The following is a 21,993-nucleotide window of genomic DNA, read 5'->3' as shown; positions in this document are numbered from 1 at the left end:
GATTGTAGGGTGTTGTTGTTATTGCCTATGATTTTTTAATAAGATGTATTTCCTGTAAGAATGTGCATAGTGTAAATATATTTATATCATAGCTTATTTATTCAAATGAGTCTTATTTCTTTCAAGTGGTTGAAGAATTGTGCAGTGTTGGTCTTTGCAGTACTACAGAACAGCCTGAGTACAGTGTAGCAGCACTACATTGAGAATCCAAGAACCCGAGTACAGTGTAGCAGAGAACACAGCTGAAACAGAGGTCAGTGAAGTATTTAGGTGTTTAAGGCAGGATTTAAACAAACTTGTGATGCCAATTCAGAATTCCCATTCTGATGCACTTAACCTGTGGAGGCACCTCCAGCTCCTTATGATCTGTAATATTTTGAAGACAGGTTGTGTGCGCACACACTGAACCACCGCACTGGGAGCAGCTGTCCCTGCTCTCTGAGCTTGGCTGGTCCTCTTCCCAAGTGCTGGAGGGAGCTGGGAGCAGCAGCGTTTTCAGAGCATGCTGGAAAGGATCTGGCAGCTCAAAAAGGGTGGTGAACTTTATTTTATTTTTGTAATAAAAATATCTTCTAAAATACAGCTAGTGGAGACAGTGCTGTGAGCTGGAATTTAATACTGATGCATACTACTATGGTTTCTAGACAGAAGAAAACAACAGACCAGGTATGGATGGAACTGGATGGTGAACAACTGAACATTACTAGTCTTCCTAGGCTCAGTTATAGCCTAGCTGAAAATCACTGTTCTAGTTGTTAAAGAACTAACTGGAAATGGAGGACCTGGGTTCAGTTCACTTCCCTCTCTGAGGAAAATCAAATCTCCCTGTCATAATTCTCTGACAAATATCATATACATCAGGGGATTAGCTGGTTTTGGAGGGGAAAAAAAACTGTCCACAGCCTCCTTGTGAGTCTGTGCTCACTGCTCAGCCAGGAGTGAGACATTGATCGAGTCCGAGAGAAAACGTGCTGCTGTGAAAGCACAGAGCTGGGTAGCCCCTGTGTCCAGGCTCTGCTCCCAGAACTGCTGCGTATTTCATCCACTGACAATTTAGCATAAAATGCAGACAGTAATTTGAAATTAAGTGATGAATTTTGTCAGCTAAGTATTTTGAAATAGTTTAAGTAGTATTTGATTCAAAAATTATTTGAAATTTGGCTGCTAATGTAACGAGGTGAGAATTTCTATTGAGATAAAATAGGCTAATCAATTTGAACATTGATACTGAGCTGAAGCAGTTTAAAATGTCACTCTCCACCAGGGTGATGGATTCCACTTCACTGAAATTTTATCCAGGGAAGTGGTAGATTCTCCCTCACTTAATTTCTTCAGATAAAGTCAGTGCAGCTGTGATGGGGAGGGTTGTGACACCCTGGTTGCACAGGCAGCCAGTTGTTCTTTCACTTCGACTGACTCATGGGTTGATCATTAGCTCACCTGTGTCCAACTGAGGTCTGTTTAACCCATCCCCCTTGAGTGCAGTCAAAGTGCGCTGCCAGAGATACAAGATACACCTGGGGGGCTGATTTTCTTGCAGACTCCATGTGCTGTTGCCCACTGGCTGGCAGTGGCAGGCAGACACATCCTGGAGCTGCTCGGCCAGAAATCCCAGCTCGCAGGAACACACCAGCGGCCGTTGCAGTGCTGCAGCCCCGCTGTCACCGTGCTGCGCGCTCCTTGCGAGGAGGCTGGTAAGAACGGCTGCTGGCTGGTAGTTGGGAGGTAGCGGCGGGAGGCTCAGCCTTCGGAGATGCACGGGCTCTCTCCCCACCTGCGCGTAAGAGCAGGTTGCAGAGGCTGGGCTGGCTCCAGGTGGTCCATTAGCACAAATCAGGCCTGGTCACAGCCGTTCGGCTCAGCTGATGCTGCACTGGCTCCCTCAGGTCAGAGCTCTGCTCACTTAATGTTTTGGGGCTTTCTTGGTGTGAGGAAACCTTAACCCTTTCTCTTTTCACCATGGAAAGCAGCATAAACCCTGCTCAGCAGGCTAGAAATAGGGGCGATGCTGAAGCTGCAGGATTTTGTTCTGTGCAGCTGGCAGGTGCAGGGAGAGTGCGGTTCTGCACCGTGGGGCTTGGGGCTGCAGTCAGCCTCCTGTCCCTGGCTCAGCTGCTCTCACTCTGCTGCTCCCTGTGCTTCCCTCCCACGCAGGCTGGGTACAGGGGCAGCTGCTCAGCATTATGTATTATTTGGAGGCTTAGAAGCTACCTAGAAACCTAAGAAATATTTTGAAATAAGTAGGAGGCGAGAGGATGAAATAGGGACTAGTAAAGCACTGCGGTCTTCAGTGAAAGGCCTGAACTCACTGGGGAAATAGTCTGGTGCAGTCAGAGGGGCTCACGTAGGAGGTAATGGCTTTTTGCTTTAAATAGTCCATTGCGACTGTTATCCATGGGTTTGTCTTGTATCACTACTGGCACAGATCTGGCCCTATTTTGAGGGGCAGGAATGAGTCCTTATCCTGAAACAAGATGGAGGGGAAAAGGCCAGAATGTAGTATTTACTACATACAGCGAGCAGGAAAGGAATTTGACAGAACACTTACAAAACCAAAAGCAAACAAACAAAAGAAATCGATGTGTTCCTTCAGTAACTTTTATTTTTGAAGAGCTGTTTCACAGCAAGACAACCATTCTCTGCAGGTGTGCCCTGGCAGGGAAAGGGCAGCTTCCCAGAAGCAGCAGCCTGCAATCAAAACTCCCCTTGTAGTACCTTGCTTGGCAAAGCTCTGTATTGTTTCCCCAAAACTCCTTTTCCTGAATTAGAAAATTGAATTGTTAATGAATCCTTGTAAGGCCACGAGCTCCAAATAGCTGCTGTCCCTTTAGCACTTCACAGAAAAAAAATATCCTTAGGCTCCAATTCCCTGCCACAACTGAGCTGCTCTTGGGACTCTTCTTTCTCCTCGGTGCTGCAAATATTTGGACTTGCTCTTCTCTTCCTACCTGATGTTGAAGCTAAAAGCTCTCGGGGAGAGGCAGAAGACCCCCAAAATTTTACCGTCGCATTGGTGGGCAACAGGGAAAAGCAAAAAACGCTGGGGCAGCCGGCTGCTCCGGGGTGGAGAGGGAGCCTACAGCAGGCTGCCGGCTTTGCTTCTCACCTTGCGGCCCCAAACAGCTGCCCGCGTCTCCCCAAGTGAACGCGCTAAGCAGCCGCTCGCCTTCGACCGAAATTCCGGGCGTCGAGGCAAGCCTTCCTCCCGCTTAGCGCCAGGGGCTCGCCCAGGCAGGGCTGGGAGCCCCGGGACCCCTCGGCGGGGCCGGGCAGGGCAGGGGGGACCCCAGCCCTCCTCCCCGTGTGCGCCCCGTCCCTCGGCGTGGGCGCCTCCAGCAGCTCCGCGGCATCTCCCCTGCTGCTCCTCCTCCTCCTCCTCCCCACACACCCACACGCTCTTCCCCGTCCCTCCTTCCCGGCACTCCGCAGCGGAGTGCTTTTGCAGCCTGTGCAGCTCCTGCGAGAGGAGGTGTTTCAGCTTTTTGAAAAATAATTAGTAGTATTTTCTCCTTTTTTCCCTTCTTCTGTCCATCCCTCCGGAGCGGACCCTCCCGGAGCAGCAGCAGCCGCCGGGCCGAGCAGGGAGGATGGCCGGGGGGCGCCTCCCGGGGCTGCTCTTCATCTTGCGTGAGTACCGCGGCCACGGGTCGCGACACCCCCCGGGACCTCGCTGTCGCGACACGGAACCCTGTCGCGATGTGGCCGGCACAGAGCCGGACCCGGCGCTGCTCGAGCCCCGGGGCTGCTTCACCGCCGCGGGCTGCCCCGTCGCTACTGCCCGCTCTGTCGCGACATGGGGTGCCTTAGTCCCGGGGCCGGGCTGGGGGGTGCCGAGGGGTGCTGCCGCCGCTCAGCGCCCCTCTGCCCGCAGACGCCGCGGCTCGCCTGGCTGCCGAGCAAGAAGTTGAAAACCTGTCCGGGCTCTCCCCTAACCCCGAAAAGGACATTTTCGTCGTGCGGGAAAACAGGACGACGTGCCTCATGGCGGAATTCGCCGCTAAGTTCCTCGTCCCTTACGACGTGTGGGCCAGCAACTACGTGGATGTGAGTGGGGCCGGGGGGCTGGGGGGTGCGCTTTGCCCACGCCGGCCGGGCTGTGGGGGGGCTGAGCAGGTAGTAGGGCGGCTGAGCGGCTTGTAGGGCGGCCGGCCGGGCTCGCCCCGCTCAGCCCCGCTCCCCGTTCATAGCTGATCACGGAGCAAGCCGACATCCCGCTGTCGCGGGGCGCCGAGATGAAGGGCAAGTGCGGCACCAACGAGTCGGAGCTGGAGATCTCCTGGCTGGAGCAAGCGTACACCCTCAAACTCTTCTTCCTGAAGGTACGGGGCTGGGCCCGGGGGCCGGGGTGTGCGGCCGTCCTGCCGGCTCCTGACCGCCGCTGTGTTCCCCCCGCAGGAGGGTCACAACACGTCCCGGGGCCAGGAGGCTTTCTGGAGGCTCGGCCGGATCCAGTTCGCCTACGACACCTCCGAGCGCACCTACTTCAAGGACGCCGTCAGCCGTAAGCGCCCCGATCGCGATTTGAAAGCACAGCCCCGGGGGGATTCCCGGAGTCGCGATTTTAAAGCGCATCCTCGGGGGATGCCCAGCGTCGGGGCAGCCAAACGCAATTTAACGGGGAAAACCTCAACCCCACACCCGCCCGACAGACTGGGACCGGGTGCCGTTTTTAAACCCTATGTTCATTTTTATTTTTTTCCTCCCCTTTTTATTCTTTATTCGTGTTTTTAATGACCGCAGCTGCCGCGGGAGGGAGCGCCCAAGCTCTGCCCGGTGCTGCGCTGTCCCAGCCCCGCCGGGGGAGCCGGGAGGCAGCAGGACGGGCTCTGCCTGCCCTGGGCACTTCTGTCTCCTGTCCTGCGGGACAGCGCTTTAACGGCATCTAAGGTTAATTATTTCCTCAGTCCTGACCATGGCTGAATAGGTGGAAAAGCAGCGGGCTCCTGTGGAAACGATGAGACGGACATCAATATCCCTATGCGCCTCCACACCCAACAGCTCCATTTCTCACTGGGTTTCCTTTCTTTTGGCTTCCATTTTCTTACCTTGTTTTTGGTTAGAAATGAGTTGCCTTGCGTTGAAATTTAAAATACTGTCACTTGCAATTTTTTCGTCAGCGAGATTTTCAAACTCCAGTGAATGGTGCATTACTAGCTTATGGCATAGAGCTCACTGGATGTGGAGCTGTTTTTCTACCCCTACAGTTCGTGTCCCCAAAACGTGGTGGTGGCTGTGCCTCATCACCCTCTGCAACCGCAAAATGCTGATTGCCTTTCTGTGCTGCCGGATGGGAACAAAGGGCTGCAGATGAGCCGAGGGTGGAAGGCATCCCTCATTCCACCTTGCTGAGCTGCCTTCTGCCTTCATTTACAAAACAACTTGATATAACAAGAAAATATTTTTTTTACAGTCTATACTTGGGTGAAATGACCATGTTTTATTTCTGAGAAGTGTGCTAAGGCCTATTTTGCTCTGCGGTAAGGTCCCCAAATCGCAGTGCTCCTTCCACCTCAATTCAGCGCCAAAGCGCAGCCGCAAGAATTGCTCTTTCCCAAACATAGGGAGTATGAGCACAGTCCGAGGCTGTATAGACAAAAATAGACACCATTCCTCTGGCTTTATGGGCTTCAAGTCCTGTGTCAGGAGTGTAGGTGGAAGCAGCAGAGCCAGCTCTACCCTTTGTGCTGGCAGGACCGTGCGCTGCAGCCATCCATCCCCGATTGCGGGCAGGTGACCCCACTGCGGGTGCTGTCCTGGCTATGTGGGGGTGCCACGCAGAGAGCACGATGCCACCCTGGGAGAAACTGCTGCTTTGAGAGCACTGGAGCGTGTAGCCACCGTGCTGCATACCCCATGTCCAATTTATTAGTTTGGTTAATAAAGTCACATCAGTCCCCCTGAGACAGGGCTTGACCTTGGCTGTTTCTGCCCCTTGGCCAGCTGGGAAGCACACAGCCAACTCGCACCGGCTCTCTGCCCTGGTCACCCCAGCTGGGAAGTCCTACGAGTGCCAGGCACAGCAGACCATCTCCCTCATCTCCAGCGACCACCAGAAGTCTGTGCAGCTTTTGCTGTCTGAAGTCCGCATCCAGCCCTTCGACATCACTGCAGATTTTGTCTTCAGTGAAGGTAAGGCACCGGGCGAAGGCATGTTCTGCATCCCCAACATGCTGCCACTGCCGCAGCCTTTGGGGACATCATTTGCTCAAGGAATTTGGGTCCCACCTTTATCACAGCACCATCTCCTCCCTCCAGTGAGTTGTGAGTGCTCCCTGAAGTCCCTCCAATCCCTTCCCTGTCTCCATGGTTTCCAAAGCCTTTATGAGCTTAGCCCAGCTGTTATTTGATCACAATGCGCGCTGTCATTGCATGTAGGTCGGCTTCTGTAAGGCCTCATCTGGCTGGGTTGCCAGCAAGCAGTGGTGCTGCCTGGTCTCTAGAGAGCCCTGCAGGTAGGAACACCTCCTTAGCATTACCAAAGGTGCTTTTGGGACAGCTCCAGGGGCTTTTTAGGGCCACTGCATGTTGAGGAAGGATTGGTGCTGTAGTGGAAGGAAATACTTGCGATGCACATTGCTGGCTTCATCTCAATTAATGCTCTTTGAAAGGGTGAAAGAAGTGTAGAAGAGATTTCATCAAGCGACCATTAGGTGCTCTTCTCTGTGTTCTTGATTTAGGCAAGATGTTTTGGGGAGGTTGGTAGTTGGGGACATCTGCATGGGGAGCTGCCCACGGCATAGTGAGGAGGAGGGTGGCAGGAACAAGATGAAGGCAGTGGCTCAGCAGCAGAAGACTGTGAAGGTTTAGTCCTTGACAGGATGAGCTGCCTGCCTTGTGGTTTACCTTTAGGGGTTGTGATGGTGTAGGGACGTCCCTTTAGCCAGACTGCAGGTCTGCTGCTGTGTGCAGAGAGGGGATGATTGAAACCCTGGCCGTGTCTGAAGTCCTGAGGTGCTGCTGTGATTGGCATTATGCTGAAGCTCACCAAGGGAGGAAAACAGCTTTTCTCAGTCAAGTCTGTAAATGTGAGCTGGAACCATAGAGGAAGCCAAGGGTGGAAAGAAAATGACCGGAAGCCTTGTCCGGGGCAGCTGGGTGTGTGGGGCACCTCGTATGCCAAACACAGGGGACGCTGTCCCTCCTCTCAGGTTTCTTAAGTGTTAATTGAGGGTAAAAGAAAAAAGTGAATTAACACATGCTGTTTGAATCGCAGGGTCTCACTGAAGTCAGTAATATCACCAGGGGGCAAATTCCTGCAGGTTCTGCTTTCCTTTGTCCTGAGGAAGGCACGGAGCTCCTCCTGCCCCACTGCCACCTGCCTTTTCCATCAGGTTGAATGAGGGAGTGTAAGCACGTTCACCTCAGTTAGGGCTTTGACACTAGTTCCTTCTTTATACTGCTGCTTCAGCAAAGTGGTTAACTCCATTATTATAATAAGTTGCAAATAAAATATATAATAGCCAGATCTTTTAATAATCAGCTAGAAGGTGGTGGTGTTATTTTCAAGACCAGCATTAAAAACATGGGGCTTTATTATTTTGCAGGTAGGAAATATTTTAGAACACAATAAAAACCCATCACTGACTACAGAGCCGAGCACTTACACTCATGACTCACATTCCTCTCACTGGTGTAGTAAATACTTGCTATTGTGTATGCTGGCTCTGGCAGCGCTCCGCACAGCTGAATTACTCATGGCAAGGCCAGCGTTGTACGGAGTCGGTTTTATCGTGGGCACAAATAAATCTGTTTTCTATAGAAGTAGTATCACATTTTGCATAGGCTGCAGGGAGAAAAAGGCAAAACTTCATAGTCTCCTATCATTTTTGGTGGCAAATCTTCATCTTCTCCCTCTTCCTGGGGCTCCAGGCTCCCTGCATTCAGGGAGCCCTTGGAGGACATTTAAAATATGCAAGTCTGGACTCACGTTTAGCTGCTGTGTCTGTGTGCTACCAGACTTGTGAGGTCTGATAGCTCCCCCTTGAAACAACCAGGCTCAGGGTTCATTGCCAGCGGGGACTGCATCCATTTTTCATGATACCCTGTTTTGGTATCAGGCTGTAAACTATTTGTTTTTCTTTGTTGGAGTTTTTTTATTATTATTATTATTTTTTTAACCCAGGACATAAAGAAACCCTGGTTGGTTTAGCAATCTTTGAATGCAGGGGGGGAATTCCTTCTTCTGAGGAAAGGACGATTTCTGTCTTTGTCAAGCTTTCTGGTTTGTTGCTGTTGCTCTTGTTATTAAATTACTTCTTGTTATTTAATTCTGCTGGAAGTTAAATAGCAAAGAGCACCCACCTGGAGAGGATGGCTAGAAGTGCCTGAGAGCGGTCATTTAAAACAGCAAAGCTTCAAACACGGGCTCTGCTGCTTCTCCCAGTGGCACGTCCCCACCAGCCCCGCAGACCGGCGTGTGCTCGGCACATGCATGGCAAAACATGATCCTTTGTGGGGTCTGAGAATCACTGCCAATCTTAAATTACAGTAATTAGCCTTCTCCTTTTTGGTTCATTAATTTCCCATTAGGTAAAATTCCTATTAATTATGAACAAGCTACAGAACATTTTAAAATGTTTTAGAATAGAGAAAGAGACCTGCTAGAGCAGAAGAATTGCTGAGACACAGGAGAGTCAGGCTCTTTTGCCACAAAAAAATGGTTGGGAAAGGTTTCATCATTAGACCTGACGCTGTCCTACCTCGAAGAGATTGAAGAACTTGGGGGGGGTGATTAGACTGCTTTTGTTTTCTGAATGCTTACATTCAAGTGTTAGAATATCTTTTCTTGAAGACAACCAACTGGCACGCAGGCATATAAATATGTGTATTTATTTACCCTTTTCACTACAAAAGCAGTAGAAATTTTTCATTCAGAGTTTGGATTTTTTTTTTTTTTCTTACTGGAAAATGTGTACATTTATCAGTTAAAAGACCACTGAAAAGAGAGACAAATCAAGAGGATGAGAGGAGAATGTTTAAATTGGAGAAAGAACCCCACAAAAATTGCCAGTTCTTTTGATTTTCATGAAAATCACACAAAATGCCTATACACGGGGATGCAAAAGCAGAGAATTAGGGGCTGGGATCCCAGGAGCTCTCACCTCCCTCTGAACCACCCCAAACAAGGGCCACATTTTCTCAGGGGTTCTCAGCACCAAGCAGCTCCTCTCTGCAAGGTGTGTGGCCACGTTTAAAAAGCAGCCAACCTTTTTATTTTTTCTTTTCTAAACCAATCACTTCTAAAAACCCATCTCAAAAATCCATCCTGTCATGCCAGACACTCCTGGGCTGTTTTTCCATCCATTTAACAGCCCTTGCACCAGTTCTCAGGCTTGCAGTCATGACTGCGGGAAACCACTGTCTCTTTTTTTTTTTTTTTTTTTCCTCCTTGCTGCTATTTGTTCTGCTGAAGGATGCTGAAACAAGAAAATGGGCCTGTTGGGTGGTTTCGTAGCCTAGTACTGAAATTGGACGAGCACTCACCATAGAAACCGTGGCGGTATGTGAAGCGCGGTGCCTCGTGGTGCCGGAGGAGGCACAGCACAAAGGGAGTGCACCTGAACGCCTCCTTTGTCATCCTCCCGCCGTCTCTGCAGTGGGGTCGTGCTGCGGGGTGGCTCAGCCTGACCCTGCAGGGCTTGGGATGCAGTCAAACTGCCAGCCTCACCCCAGTTGCTCATGTAGAGGAAAGTCACCAGGGACCCTTTGCGCTTTGCTGAACCCAGGGTAGGGCACAGCAGTTCGGGCAGATGCTGAGATCTCTGTGACCTGAAGCAAAATCTCTGGGAAAGTTTGCTGGAGAGGGCTGTTTTCCTGCAGAAGCCATCGGTTTGACATATCTGTGTCCGTTCCCAGTGTGACTGTGTTTCATTTGCTGTGCATTGAGCAGTCCGCCCGTGGTTGAGCGGGTTGGATGTCTGAGTGGGGGTCTGTCTTAGACTTCATGTAACCCCCCCTCCCCTCCCACTCCCCCTTTCCGTTTTCCTTCCCTGATAGAGCAGGAATAATGCCCGCTACCTACCTGCCCACGGTGCTGTGGACCTCAGTGCCTACAATGCTTTAAATTCTTGGGATGAGCAATGCTATGTGGATCCTAAAGGATATTGCCATAAATGTGCAAATATTTTTATTTGCTGTAAAGTGAATGTAGCGTTCATACAATGTTAAAATACAAACCTCATCCCCTGAGCCAGCAGCATCTGGACTGCCTTAGCTCCCCGACAGATGGGTTTGTGCTGAGAGCTCGCAGGCACCTCCCCGCCAGGTCCCCCACAGCCCCAGCCCCGCTCCCTGCAGAGCGGGGATGTTGGTGACCACCTGAAAGGAGCAAAGGGCTGCGGCTGGGCAAGGAGGAGGAGGTTGTAAGGCCAGAGGCAGCTGCTGCTCACGTCTGCCTTCGCTGCCGGGGCGGAGCGCTTTCTGCCTAGGGAACACAGCAGTGTCCGGCTGGGAGAGCAGCACGGTTTGGGGTATGCTGCTGGAGACTGCTACCTTAGCTTTGATATTTTTTTCCTATGGGCCTTTTTTTTTTTTTTTTTCTTTTAATCCTCTTTAAAAAGTGTCAGGATAAAGAGCTATCTTCTGTGGTTGCTTGCAAGAATTGACACCTTTTTGAGTTGTGACTCAGACACTTAAATACAGCTGTGGCTTTCTGTGGATGCTGGAGTTTTGGCCATGTCTTCTGTGTAATCTATTGCTCTGCAGTCTGTTTACTTTGGCAAAAGATGGGAATTCAAATACTGCAAGCAGGCGCTTTAGAGTTGGGTTAGTCCTCTGCATCACAGTACTGGTGCCTTCAGCTTTGCCTTCTCTGGCTACAGACCCTCGCATGCACTCCGTTCCCTTAAAAGTGCTGCATTGCTCATGTTTAAGTAAATGTGCATGGGCAACCCTGCCCTGTTTGAGTACAGGTGAATGTCCTCAGCTGGATTTACACCAGGCTTGTTTCAATACTCCATAGGATTTAAGCTAAGCTGCTTTCAAAGCTGCTGCTTTGTGCCCAGATGTGGTCAGAGGTCGGGGTGCTGGGGCACCCCTGGCCCCGCAGCGCTGCCCCACGCAGCTTTTCCCGCAGCCAGGACCGGGCACACCAGCCTGTGCTGTGCCTCTGCCTCACCGCTGCATCTCTGCTCAGGCCTTAGCATCCTAAACTGAGAAGAATTCCCTAAAGCTCTGGAAATCTGATTTGGGGAGCTAAATAATAATCAGGGTAGCTTTTTTTGTTCGTTTTTCTTGTTAATACAAACAAACAAAACCCCTGCATTGCAGCAACTGCTGAATCGCTTGTAACAGACCTGGTGATTAATCACTCCTCTGGTGAAACAGTGAGCAACTGGAACTGAAAAGGACATTTCTTTGTTAGACTGCATTTCACTTTGGCTTTTTTGTTTCACTTCATTTGCGGCTGGAAACGTTTCCTAACACATGGCTGCCAGCCTGCTGCTGGGAGGGGGGTGGCACAGCTCCTGGCGGTGCAGGCAGCACTGGCGATATGGATACATCCCTGCTGTCACCTCCTGCCTGGGCGCAGGGGGTCTCGGGGTTTTTCCTGCTTTTTTCCACATTCTGCTAGATTTGCAGTGCATTTGTTTTCACAGCAATTCCGGGTCTCTGTGTTCTGCAATCAGCTGCCTGGGGAACCCATCTGGATGGTCTTTACTGATGGGAGGAAGTAGTGATGCCCTTTGTATGTGCTTGTCTAACGTGTTGGTTTTTTTTTTTTTTTTTTCTTCTGAAAATTACTGCTGTTTTCCTTGTTTTCAGTAGGATTCTGGCACTGTGAAGAAGACAGTCCAGGGGCCAGAGCACTCTACCTTCTGTACCCATAGGTTTATTTTTGAGTGTTGCCATTCTTTTTGGTCTGCCTGTCCATCAACATGGATAAGCAAGGTTTCTGTGGAGAAAAAAAAAAAAAGTAAATTGAGATCTTGTCTATCGCCTTTAAGACTGTGGCAGTGTAAGGGAGCTGAACAGGAATTACCAGGGTAGTGCATTTCCTGTCTTTGGTGGCCACGTATTTGCAAGCTAAATAGAAAAGTGTTTTCCCATTGCAGCTGTGGTTATTTTCTGACAGATTATTGGACTATGGTGAGGATTCACAGGCCAGAGAGAAAGCCACTGGGGACACTCCCAATGCTTCTGCTCATCCTTTGCTATATTTGACAAACAAGAGGGGGGGTGCCAGGATGCTGTTTGCCCACAAACACAGGCGTGCTCTGCCAGAGCTGGCACGCTGCCCGTGGGCAGCTCGTAGGGAGGGGGAAATTCCTGTTGGATCTCCGTCAGCCTGCAAACAGAGGGGAAAAGCCCTTTTAATGATGAGGGTTGCTCTGATTAAATACTTACTGATGTTGCTGTTTCATGATATCACATTCATAGTCTCTAAATAAACAGAGCAGCTCTTCAGCCACAGTCAGGAGGCTTGTTCTTTCACTGCCCTGTTCTCAGTGTCAGTGCTATTGGTGTGGCACAGAGGACTGAAGATGAACTTCTGGGCCTGAAAGTCTTTTTTTCCACCACGTCGGCTGGCTTGATGGAAGATGTTCACCCTCCCTCCAAGCCCTGCATAGTGACTGTGATTTGACTCTCCTCCAAAGTAATTGATTTTCTCCCTAGGACGCTGACGACTGTTGCTGTCTCTCCTGGTTGCTGCAGCTATTTGTGCTGTGCAGGGATGCCGGTGCACAACTGACTTGTCTAGGACAGTTTCTCCAGGGATGTTGGTTTGGTGCAGCAGCAGGAGTTAATATTTACAGTGTCTCACTTGTTTCTCCATCTCCTTTTCTCTTTTTTTTTTTTTCCACCCAGAACACAAGTGCCCAGTGGACCAGAGGGAGCAGTTAGAAGAAACCCTGCCTCTGATTTTGGGCCTGGTACTGGGGTTGGTTATTGTGATAACCCTCTGCGTTTACCATATCCACCACAAGCTCACAGCCAACCAAGTGCAAATTCCTCGTGACAGATCTCAGTACAAACACATGGGATAGGTGACAGGACCGAGCAGCCCGAATATTTATCAGGTAGAAAAAGCAAAAGCACTTTTTTCTATGGGAGACGAAAGATTATAGGGGGAATGAGATGGTATTCACAACACCTAACCAAAGGTATTTTGGTATTTTGTGGAGACACATGAGTTAAGATCAGGCTTTATTGCAGTCAGTGCAGACACACAGCTTTCTCCGTAAGATGAGGGCACATCTGATACTAGGAGTCTGTCTGTGGCACTAGGTGCTCTGAATACCTTCTTAATCAGCCGGGACGATCACCTGGAAACAAATACTTCACATGTCAAAGTCTAACACAGGGGGCCAAATGAACTGTGGTTTTGTTTTTTTCTTTTTTCTTCTTTTTTTGTTCCTCAAGGGACTCTTACCTCCCTGATGCACTGCTCTTGGCACGTGTTCAGCCTCTGTGTTGGTGTGCCTCCAGCAAGCATGGCTGGGGGTTCAGGGCCATTGCACAGACTTCATTAAGGTCCTCTGAGAAAGGACACAAACCACATTCCTGGTATTTGCACTCATGTTAAGGAAAGCATGAAAGAGGTACAGCAGGTGTGTTTTGGAAAAAAGTTCAGGCCAGGTCCTCAAGCTGGTATAAACTGGAGTAACTCCAGCAGAGCAGATTGCAGCCAGCTGAGGAACTGACCCCACGCTTGAGGTGGAGTGAAGAAAGTTTGTTTTTGCTTCCTGAGCCACATCTGAGTTAAACTTATTAAAAAAAAAAAAAAAAAGTATTGATATACAAATTATAAAGTGCCATGCTACTGCAAGTCAACTGAGAAATGCTTCTGGCTGGACATCCTGCACGTTTTGTGATTGTTGTTGAGATGTTACATTGCTACCTGCAACCGATATTTTCACAATGAAACAAAAAAAAGAAAACAGAAATGTTCAAGTTACTATGCAGATTATTCAGGTATAATCTAATGTAACACTAAAAATATAAGGAAACCCTTGAAATTTATCCTTAAATGTAGACAATTTTTAAAATGAATTAAAACATGCACATATATAGTACTTGATCTGCCTTCTTATTTTGAAACGGTGTAACACTTTTTGCTAACGTGATATCTGGTGGGGCTGGTGTAACAATACATAGTCTGAAGGGATGGTTTTAAGTGTAGCTTTTAATTCTAGCAGCATTTTTGATGCAGATGGTTTGGTGAAAATACTCTGTGTCGGCTTGGTATTCTGTGGTTTGTTGGCAGTTTCTAATATTGTTCTAATCTCTCAGTCGTGTCTTTCTTGTCTGTTGTGGGCAATGGACATTTTCACTCGGGTGCCATCCAGTTTCTGCTGAAATCTTTGACATCCCTTGGCTTTGGTGTTACTGCAGCAAGAGTTAGCCCAGTCCTTGTCTTAGTTGAGGGTATGGAAAATACCTTGTTCTTCTTGAAGTGATTTGAGCCAAGCAGGGATTCATATGGCCTGTCCCCCTTCAGCTTAAAACAGGGTAATAAGCCAAGAAAATAGCATTTTCGTATTTTAAGCTGTTACCTGTGCTTATACATACTTAGAGCAAACGTGTGTGTTTAGGGTTTGTTTTTCAGCTACGCAGTAACAGTAAAATTAAAGCAGAATTAAATTACATTGAGGAACCGGCTCTACACTGAAGTGAAAGAGCAACGGTCTACCTGTCTGCGCTGGTCTGCACCCATGTGTCAGTAGCAGCAGCTGTACGTGCAGAGATTTGGCTGGTAAGGCAAAAATCCATGTGGGAGTGGAGACTTGTCCTGTGCTCAGCCAGAGCTGTTGGCATTTCGGAGCGTGTGACACCAGGTTGGTACACTTACGGTTTGACAGGGAAGATGGTTTGAAGGTTTACATGAAAAAAACACCAGTACTTAAAATGTTGGAAGAAAAACCCTTTGAATCTTTCAATTCAAACTGTATTTTTGCTAATAGTTAATTGCTGATTTTGAATTTTCCATCAACTTAAGCTCACCAAACTTACATTTTTGAAACATTAATTATGAGGGGTTAAAAAAGCTGTCCAACTTCTCCCACCCATCAAACTACAGCAACATCTGGAGGATGGCAGCACTTTGTGATTTCATTTACGTATATTTTTTTACATTTAATTTCATATTTAGCTTGTATTCATAAATGGCTTATGGACTTGGTGCTTAGGGACATGGTTTAGTGGGTGACATTGGTAGTAGGGTGATGGTTGGACCAGATGATCTTGGAGGTCTTTTCCAGCCCTAATGATTCCGTGATTCTATGATCATGAGCTAGCTGCAGGCTCGACCACACTTTGCTTTATGGATGTTTATGAACACACTGTTACAACGTGAGTAAATACAAGAAACTTAGCAAGCTACTAAGCTCTATGAGGACCTGTAATAATTAAGCACTTACTAAAGCAGCTGTTAATGACTTGCAAAGGACTTATGAATAGAACTTTAATTACAATTTTCTGATGTATTGCTGAGGAAGGGAGTTACATTGCCAATAAATGCCCTGGCCTCTGCTACTGCAATTATGTAAGTATTTGCAAATTGTTTAAGAACTGTTGAACTGAAGAAAAAAACATCATTTATTAGGGACAACAGGAGCCCAAGGTAAATGGACCTGCTTGTTTGGCTCTGGCTTTATTGGAGAGACTATGGGTGAAATGTTCAAAGTTAAGTACCTTTTTTTTTTTTTTTTAATGAATGATGCCTAATGTGTTTTTGAGACATTTACTGATGTCATTAACCAAAAGCATATGGCCTAATACTAAATCTCATTTGTAAGACTTAAAGAGAGCAAATAAGAGCACAGATATTCATTATCTGACTGATGCTGCTACTGAGGAGCCTGAGTAATGCTTTTAATAGGTAAGTGCGCTGAATGATTATGAGCCAAAAATTAAGGCCATGTAAGGAAAAAGGAAAGGATTATTTTAGGGGACAGGGAAAGGAAGGCAGAAATGTTTTGATGGGTATGGTCTTTCTGTAGTACTTCATACACAAAGCTGTGTGGGTGTGCTAATCACTTCTCATAATTTTTGGTACATTTCGGCTGACTGCAATGGGACGCCTGGATGTTTCTGCCAGCATGTGCTGAGCCATGAAAGGGCTTTTTTTGTGGGTGCACTGAAAAGTTGTCCATTTTTCTAAAGACTGTGAGTACGCGTGTGTGTATGTGCTTTGGGGATGGGGTGTGTGCTGAGAGGCTAAATCATGGTGCCTTGGGCTGAAAGAGCTTCATCTCTGGTATTTCTCTAACTACATCATTTGCATCAGGCTGACGAGCCACGCTGGCAATTTCTGCCACAGGGAAGGTTTGTTTTGTGTGAGGGGAAGCGGTGAGGCTGCTGTGTGAAATGGCTGCTCCAGGCCTGCTCAGGACTGTCCTCCTCGGGGACAGGAGGGGCTCTGAGGGAAACAAAATCAATCTCCCAGGTCAGGGGTTTTTGCAAAGGCTGCTGAGATGCATTTGCATAATTATTTTGTCATTATTTTTCCTCTTTTTTTTTTTTTTTTTTTTTTAATAATTTATCTAGGGTATTTAGCTCATAGAACCACATGGTTTTGCTGCACCCTGTTGCACTGCACACCCTAAGCCTTTGCACTTTCCTCCCTGAGGCAATTTAGAGATGATTTTTTTCTTTCAAACATGCCGAGGCTCTTTTTCAAGCATTATGCCTCTTCCAACTTGCTGTTCCTTGTTTGCTAAGTAAGTTAAATAAGATACGTATATTTTTATATATATATTGCACATGTATACAAGGAACCTCTTTTTTCTTGTTATTGTCTTGGCCAAATGTTATGTGTTGGAACACAATTTAGAAAACAGAAACAAGGTACGGAGAACAACCACACTGAAAACGAAATTATTTATTCATTTATTTAACTCGCATGTGCATTTGTCTCACCAGTAGCTGGTGTTCACAAAGAAAAAAAGAAAAAAAACTTTGAAACTGACAAAACTTTCAGTAAACTTGATGAACACTGTTTGAAGTATCTAATGATAAGAAAGTTGCAGAAAATTCTCCACTTGTACAATCTAAAATGTGCTGATTATTAAAGAGAAAAACCCACCAACCCTGTTTTTATTCAAAGATGGTTAAAAAAATTTAATTTTGTGTCTAGTATTACAGTTTCACTTGTATGCCATTGCCTTTACTGGTGCAGCCTTTTTTCCTGAGTTGTCAAGACTACAAAATACAAACACTTTAAAACTCTGTAGGAGCCCTCATTCTCTCTGCTGGGTTTCCGCGGGTCTGTACCGGCAGAGCGTGTTTGTGGCAGGGCAGAGGCTCAGCTAAACACGTTTTCTTTAGTAGGGTCTTGAAATGTGCAAACAGGGTTAAGAAGAGAATGCAGTGGGGGGTGAGACGCACACATATAAGAACATTTATTCAATGTTCAAGTTTGTGTTTCTCTCCCCTTCTCTTTTTTTTTTTTTTTTTAATTTACTCTCCCTTCACATGTCACTTTTTAAAGGACAGTACGAAAAGAGCTTATTTACTATTGGCAAATCTTTTGTCTGGGAGGAAGATCTTTAAGAAAACAGCTCCTGCCAGGTTTAGATGTTTGGTTATAATTTGCTACAATAAATAACAATTAATATATTCACTATGAAATTCTGTAATAAGAAATAAGCTGTGTCTTCACAAAACTGGCTTTGTGTTTCTTAATGGTATCATAAAATGAGGTCAGTAAAAAAAATTGGAAAAACATGGCTTTCATACTATACGTAATTAAAAAGAACTAGTTAATAAATAAATTTAATTTATCATTGAAATAATTATGAAGCACTTCTAAAAATTTTAAAGGCAAATCTATTTAGGCCTACAGTTAACATGCAAATTCATCCAACAAGTAACACAAAAATGTACCGCAGTAGTCAACTGTTGTATCAACATTCAAAAAGGTCTAGACAGCAGCACAACTTCTATATGGCAAACATCTCATAACGTATTACAAAGGTCTCTTCCAAATCTGGAGAACACCTTTGTCAACTTCCAGAGCATGACATAACTAACAGGTATTTCTGCAATAACAAAACTGACGTTGCAGCAGCATAAAATGGAGTGCCACGTTTTTAGATGACCCTTGAGCAAAGGTACATCTGATGCGTTAGTTCCCACCGATGGAGAGATGAGGGAGGCCCTGACGACTTGCAGCATGCAGCAGAAGCTCTGACTGCAACCACGTAACCAGAAGCCCTGAGAGGGCAAGCACCCAACGCAAGTGCTCTGACAGTATTGGTAGCATCGGCTCCCGTTGCTCTTCAGGCTGCTGTGACGGTGGGATGAGTGCTGTCATCACCCCAATGGAAAATCTGCCAAAATTTCTTCCTTCCTAAAGGGCTTTTTTTTTTTTTCCATATTCAAAAGGGTTAAAAAAGTAGGAAACTTTATCTTCTCAAATTCTTGCTAAGTTACACTTATAACTTCAACTAGCACAACAGTTACATGACAAAGTACTGCAAATTATCAAAAGTATTGTACAGAAAATTACAAACTCATTTCAAAATACATTACGCTGCTATGACTGAGATTAAAAAGTGCTTTTTTTTTTTTGTCAGAAAAATGTTCTTCTGAAATAGAAGTGCCGTAGCCTTTCCTTCTGCTCTGAAATTCTGGTGTTTCACTCTGGTTGTGCTATCCACTATTAATTACCTTTTCCACCTTGTTTGCATTTGGTGCCTTCTGCCTGGATGGCCAAGATGAGAGTGCAGCCATGGTCTGTGGCAGAGCATGGCTATGCAGGTCGTGGCTAGGATCATCCCCGAGTCCTTTGCAGCCCCAGGAAGCTCCCCCTTGTTTTTTTTTTATTTCCACGGGGGGGGGGGGGGGGGGGGGGTTCCTTCACAAGGTTTTGCTCGCCCTTTCCCATGGCTCCCACGCAACCGCTGGGAATCCTGCACGGCCCTTACCTGGCCTCTGCGCCAGCCTCCTCCCAAAATGTCACCAGGTTCAGCGGTGTCTGTGCTGCCTCATGAGGGGCACGATGCAAGAAGGGGGCCCGGCCAGTTTGAGGAATGGGTGTCTCAACAGTTCCTGTGCCGTGGCTCTCTGCGAGGGCTCCCGCACCAGCATCAAGTCCAAGAAGCCCCGCAGGACTGAGGAAACCTAAAACACCATGCAGGCGTTAGGGGCAGACAAAGAGAAGCGGTCCCAGCCTACGCTGGGTCTTTGCATGCTATTTTCCTTGGGAAGACAAAGGACAGTGTGAGCTGTCCTATGATAAGGATGCACTGAAGGGGGGGACCATGCATCTTCTATGTGCCATTCATGTTGAAAGCATTGGGGTGCAGAACAGCACACAATACAGAGCTTTATATGCGGCATGTGAAAAGCAGTAACACGCCTGGTATTACTTGCTGAGGGTGTGGGTCTGCCTTTACCCAGATCACAGAATCATAGAATATCCCGAGTTGGAAGGGACCCACAGGGATCGGCGAGTCAAATGGGAGATCCCCAAAGGCTTTGGCAGTGGGCACAGACGCACCAGCCCATACAGGGCTGGGCTCACATGCTGCCTTGCTCTGGTCCTCAGGCAGGGTGGGAAGTGCCTGGATGGCGAAGCTCTGCCCAGACCCCCTGCTCCACCACTCACTGCTGAAGCAAAGCCGAGGCCAGGCACAGAAGGGCTGGTGTGCTGCTGGCTTACACCTCCTGACCTCCCCCAGCCAGTCTTATATAGCACCCACTGCTCCAGGTGGCACCCAAACACACACTTTATGCTCTGGGCAGGGCAATGTGTGGCTGTGACTTTATTACACCGTTTGTATGTGCAAGACCCTCATCGCCAGTGGAATGTCTGACCTTGTGCATGTCCTTCACCCGGGGCGGTAAGTTGTCCCGGATTCGGCGCATGGCTTGCAGCGGTGGCTCGTTGAAATAGGGCGGCTCGCCGTCTATCATCTCGATCACCATGATGCCCAGGGACCAGATGTCCACCTGCAACACGGGTGGTTCAGAAACACCACTGGTAGCACGGGGGGGGGGGGGGGGGGGGGGGGGGGGCGGCAGGCTCAGCACTGGGGTGCATGTAAACCTTACAGCACATGCACACCGGCTGTCTGCATCCATTGTAAGCCAGCAGTCTGGTGAACCATCACCTTTCTTTTTTTTTAACCAGCTGAAAACAATTTTTGTTTCTGAGTGCTAACATTAAAGAAATAAATTAGAAAGGCTGTTAAAAATTGTCTGCAGCTGTTTTAGGTGATGTCCACTGGCACCATGGCCAAGGCAGGCTTGTTGCAGAGGCTGACTGCATCCTGTGGTGTGGTGTTCCAGCTGCTCCCACCAAGTACTTACCCTGGGTTGGCCCCGCCATGCTACAGAAGTGTGCAGTGCGTGGAGGAGCGAAGTATAGCGGCTGCTGCGCAGTCAGTTACGCTATTTCCCCTGGATCCTACCAACTATAGGAACTCCTGCTTACTCTAAGGCAGATGCAAGAATTTACTACGCCCAGGCCCACTCCCAGCAGTCGCAGTTAGCACATTATATAATCCCTTTGGAAAATGATTCAGCTTCAGCTTTAAAAAACAACACTATTTTTTTGTCATGGTCTACTGCAGAACTTCTCCAGAATCCCACTCAGCTGATGACTGTAATTTCTGTCATTTGCCAGCCCAAATACAGGCAAGGGCAGGTCATACTTACACACTCCGTTGCCAACACTCTCCTTTGGCTTCAATACTTTATTTTTTTTCTTTGCCTACTAGTGGGAAACCTAATGTATCTTTAAGTTCAGGCACTTTATAATCCCTCCAGTGTTATTAACGGGCTAATAATAGCTGCTGTTATTGTCCCTGAAATGTCTCCTACAACACCACGTGCACTGGGTGAATGCCAGCGCCTGCAGGGTGCTCACTCTCAGGTAGGAGCTCTCCCTGCCAGGGCCAGCCCAGGCGTTTCTGCGCGATGTGAAGGTGCCTCGACTGCTCTCAGGCCTCAGCTGCACAGCTCCTCTCCGCCTCCTATGTGTGCAGAGAGGGAAAGAGCAAGGGAGAGGGCGCAGGGCTGCTTTCTGCAGCGGGTCCAACAGGCAGCATCAAGTAGAAGCTGACCATGCAGCGCAGTCCCTGTCTCTGTGGAGGGACGGCCAGGGGCTGACTGTCCCAGGCTGGCTGCACAAGTGCTGTGACTGGGAGCTTTGTAATGGGTGGGTTACGGCCCTGCAGAGCCACTGGGTCCCCCCAGCGGGCCCATTCCACTTTTATCTGTGGAAGTGCAATACATTGTTTAGTGCTCTAACCAGTTGTTCTCTACCCACACATCACAGAAAAATACATTCAAACAAAGCAGAGTGAATACTCTGGGGCAAACACAATTGCTGCTCTTCAGCACATTTGTGTAAAGGCGTTTGAGCTGCTGGTGTCTCTCTGGGCTCGGTGGGTTCGATTAAGGCACCGTGCGGCCACCCTGGGAGCCGTGCTGCAGTCACCTCAGTGCCGTAGGGCATACGGGAGATCACCTCCGGCGCCATCCAGTACGGCGTCCCGACCAGAGACTTCCTCCTCGGCACCTCCTTTGACACCTGGGCGCAGAAGCCAAAGTCGGACAATTTGATCTGGAAAGCAAAGAAAAAGAAAGATCCCCTCTTGAATAACAAGGCGCATGTTCGCCCCGGGCACAGGTGTCCCCAAGAGACCCCTGTCTCCAGCTGGAGCTGCTGGGGTTGGGAACGAGCTGCAGCGTTTGCGTGGGACAGGGCGGCTGCACAATTTTGGAAGTGTGGTTGGAGACAACAACACAATCTGGGGAACAGGTGGCTAATTAAATGGGAAGGAAAAGAAGTAGGAGAGGCTGGCAGCGGTGCTCGTTACTAAGATCACCTGTCATAGCTCCTTGTCTCTCAGCCAGCAAAAGCTACAGAGGTGATAGATAGCTTATAGTATTTTAAAAATATAACTCAGAAGGAAAGCAAAACATTCCAAACTAGCAGTACTTATAATTAATCTATTATTGCAAATATATAAACACCATGTTTACAGTGCACGTATGTATACTAATATTCAATAATATACATACTGCAAGTGGTACTTATCA

General features: G+C 47.9%; 2 protein-coding genes across 17 annotated transcripts in view; one reads left to right on the top strand and one right to left on the bottom strand.

Annotated features, from left to right (window-relative positions):
- Window positions 1-1,562: 1,562 nt before the first annotated feature.
- Window positions 1,563-14,015, top strand: LAMP5 (lysosomal associated membrane protein family member 5). Of its 2 annotated transcripts, XM_048060809.2 has the most exons (7): window positions 1,563-1,694; window positions 3,543-3,627; window positions 3,872-4,044; window positions 4,188-4,319; window positions 4,396-4,501; window positions 5,941-6,129; window positions 12,808-14,015. In XM_048060809.2, exons 2-7 carry the CDS (start codon window positions 3,588-3,590, stop codon window positions 12,984-12,986), a joined length of 819 nt encoding a protein of 272 aa, XP_047916766.1. In that variant the 5' UTR covers window positions 1,563-1,694; window positions 3,543-3,587; the 3' UTR covers window positions 12,987-14,015. The 2 variants fall into 2 exon arrangements, with proteins under 2 accessions (XP_047916766.1, XP_066851486.1); XM_066995385.1 differs by lacking the exons at window positions 1,563-1,694; window positions 12,808-14,015 and having other exon boundaries at window positions 3,369-3,627; window positions 5,941-9,367.
- A 2,792-nt stretch (window positions 14,016-16,807) lies between these two features.
- The window catches only part of PAK5 (p21 (RAC1) activated kinase 5), a 312,051-nt gene continuing 306,865 nt past the window's right edge, over window positions 16,808-21,993 (bottom strand). For all 15 annotated transcript variants that reach the window (XM_066995369.1, XM_048060795.2, XM_066995368.1 and 12 more), the window contains 3 exons: window positions 21,389-21,514; window positions 19,762-19,896; window positions 16,808-19,065 (listed from right to left, as the gene is read on the bottom strand). In XM_066995369.1, the coding sequence (XP_066851470.1) occupies window positions 18,910-19,065; window positions 19,762-19,896; window positions 21,389-21,514 (417 nt within the window). In that variant the 3' untranslated portion in view covers window positions 16,808-18,909. The remainder of the gene's footprint in view (window positions 19,066-19,761; window positions 19,897-21,388; window positions 21,515-21,993) is intronic.

The sequence above is a fragment of the Anser cygnoides genome, chromosome 3 (assembly GCF_040182565.1).
Source record: "Anser cygnoides isolate HZ-2024a breed goose chromosome 3, Taihu_goose_T2T_genome, whole genome shotgun sequence".
Taxonomy (NCBI): Eukaryota; Metazoa; Chordata; class Aves; order Anseriformes; family Anatidae; genus Anser; species Anser cygnoides.
Note: the sequence above shows the minus strand (reverse complement) of the source record. Positions and strands in the feature narration are given on the sequence as shown.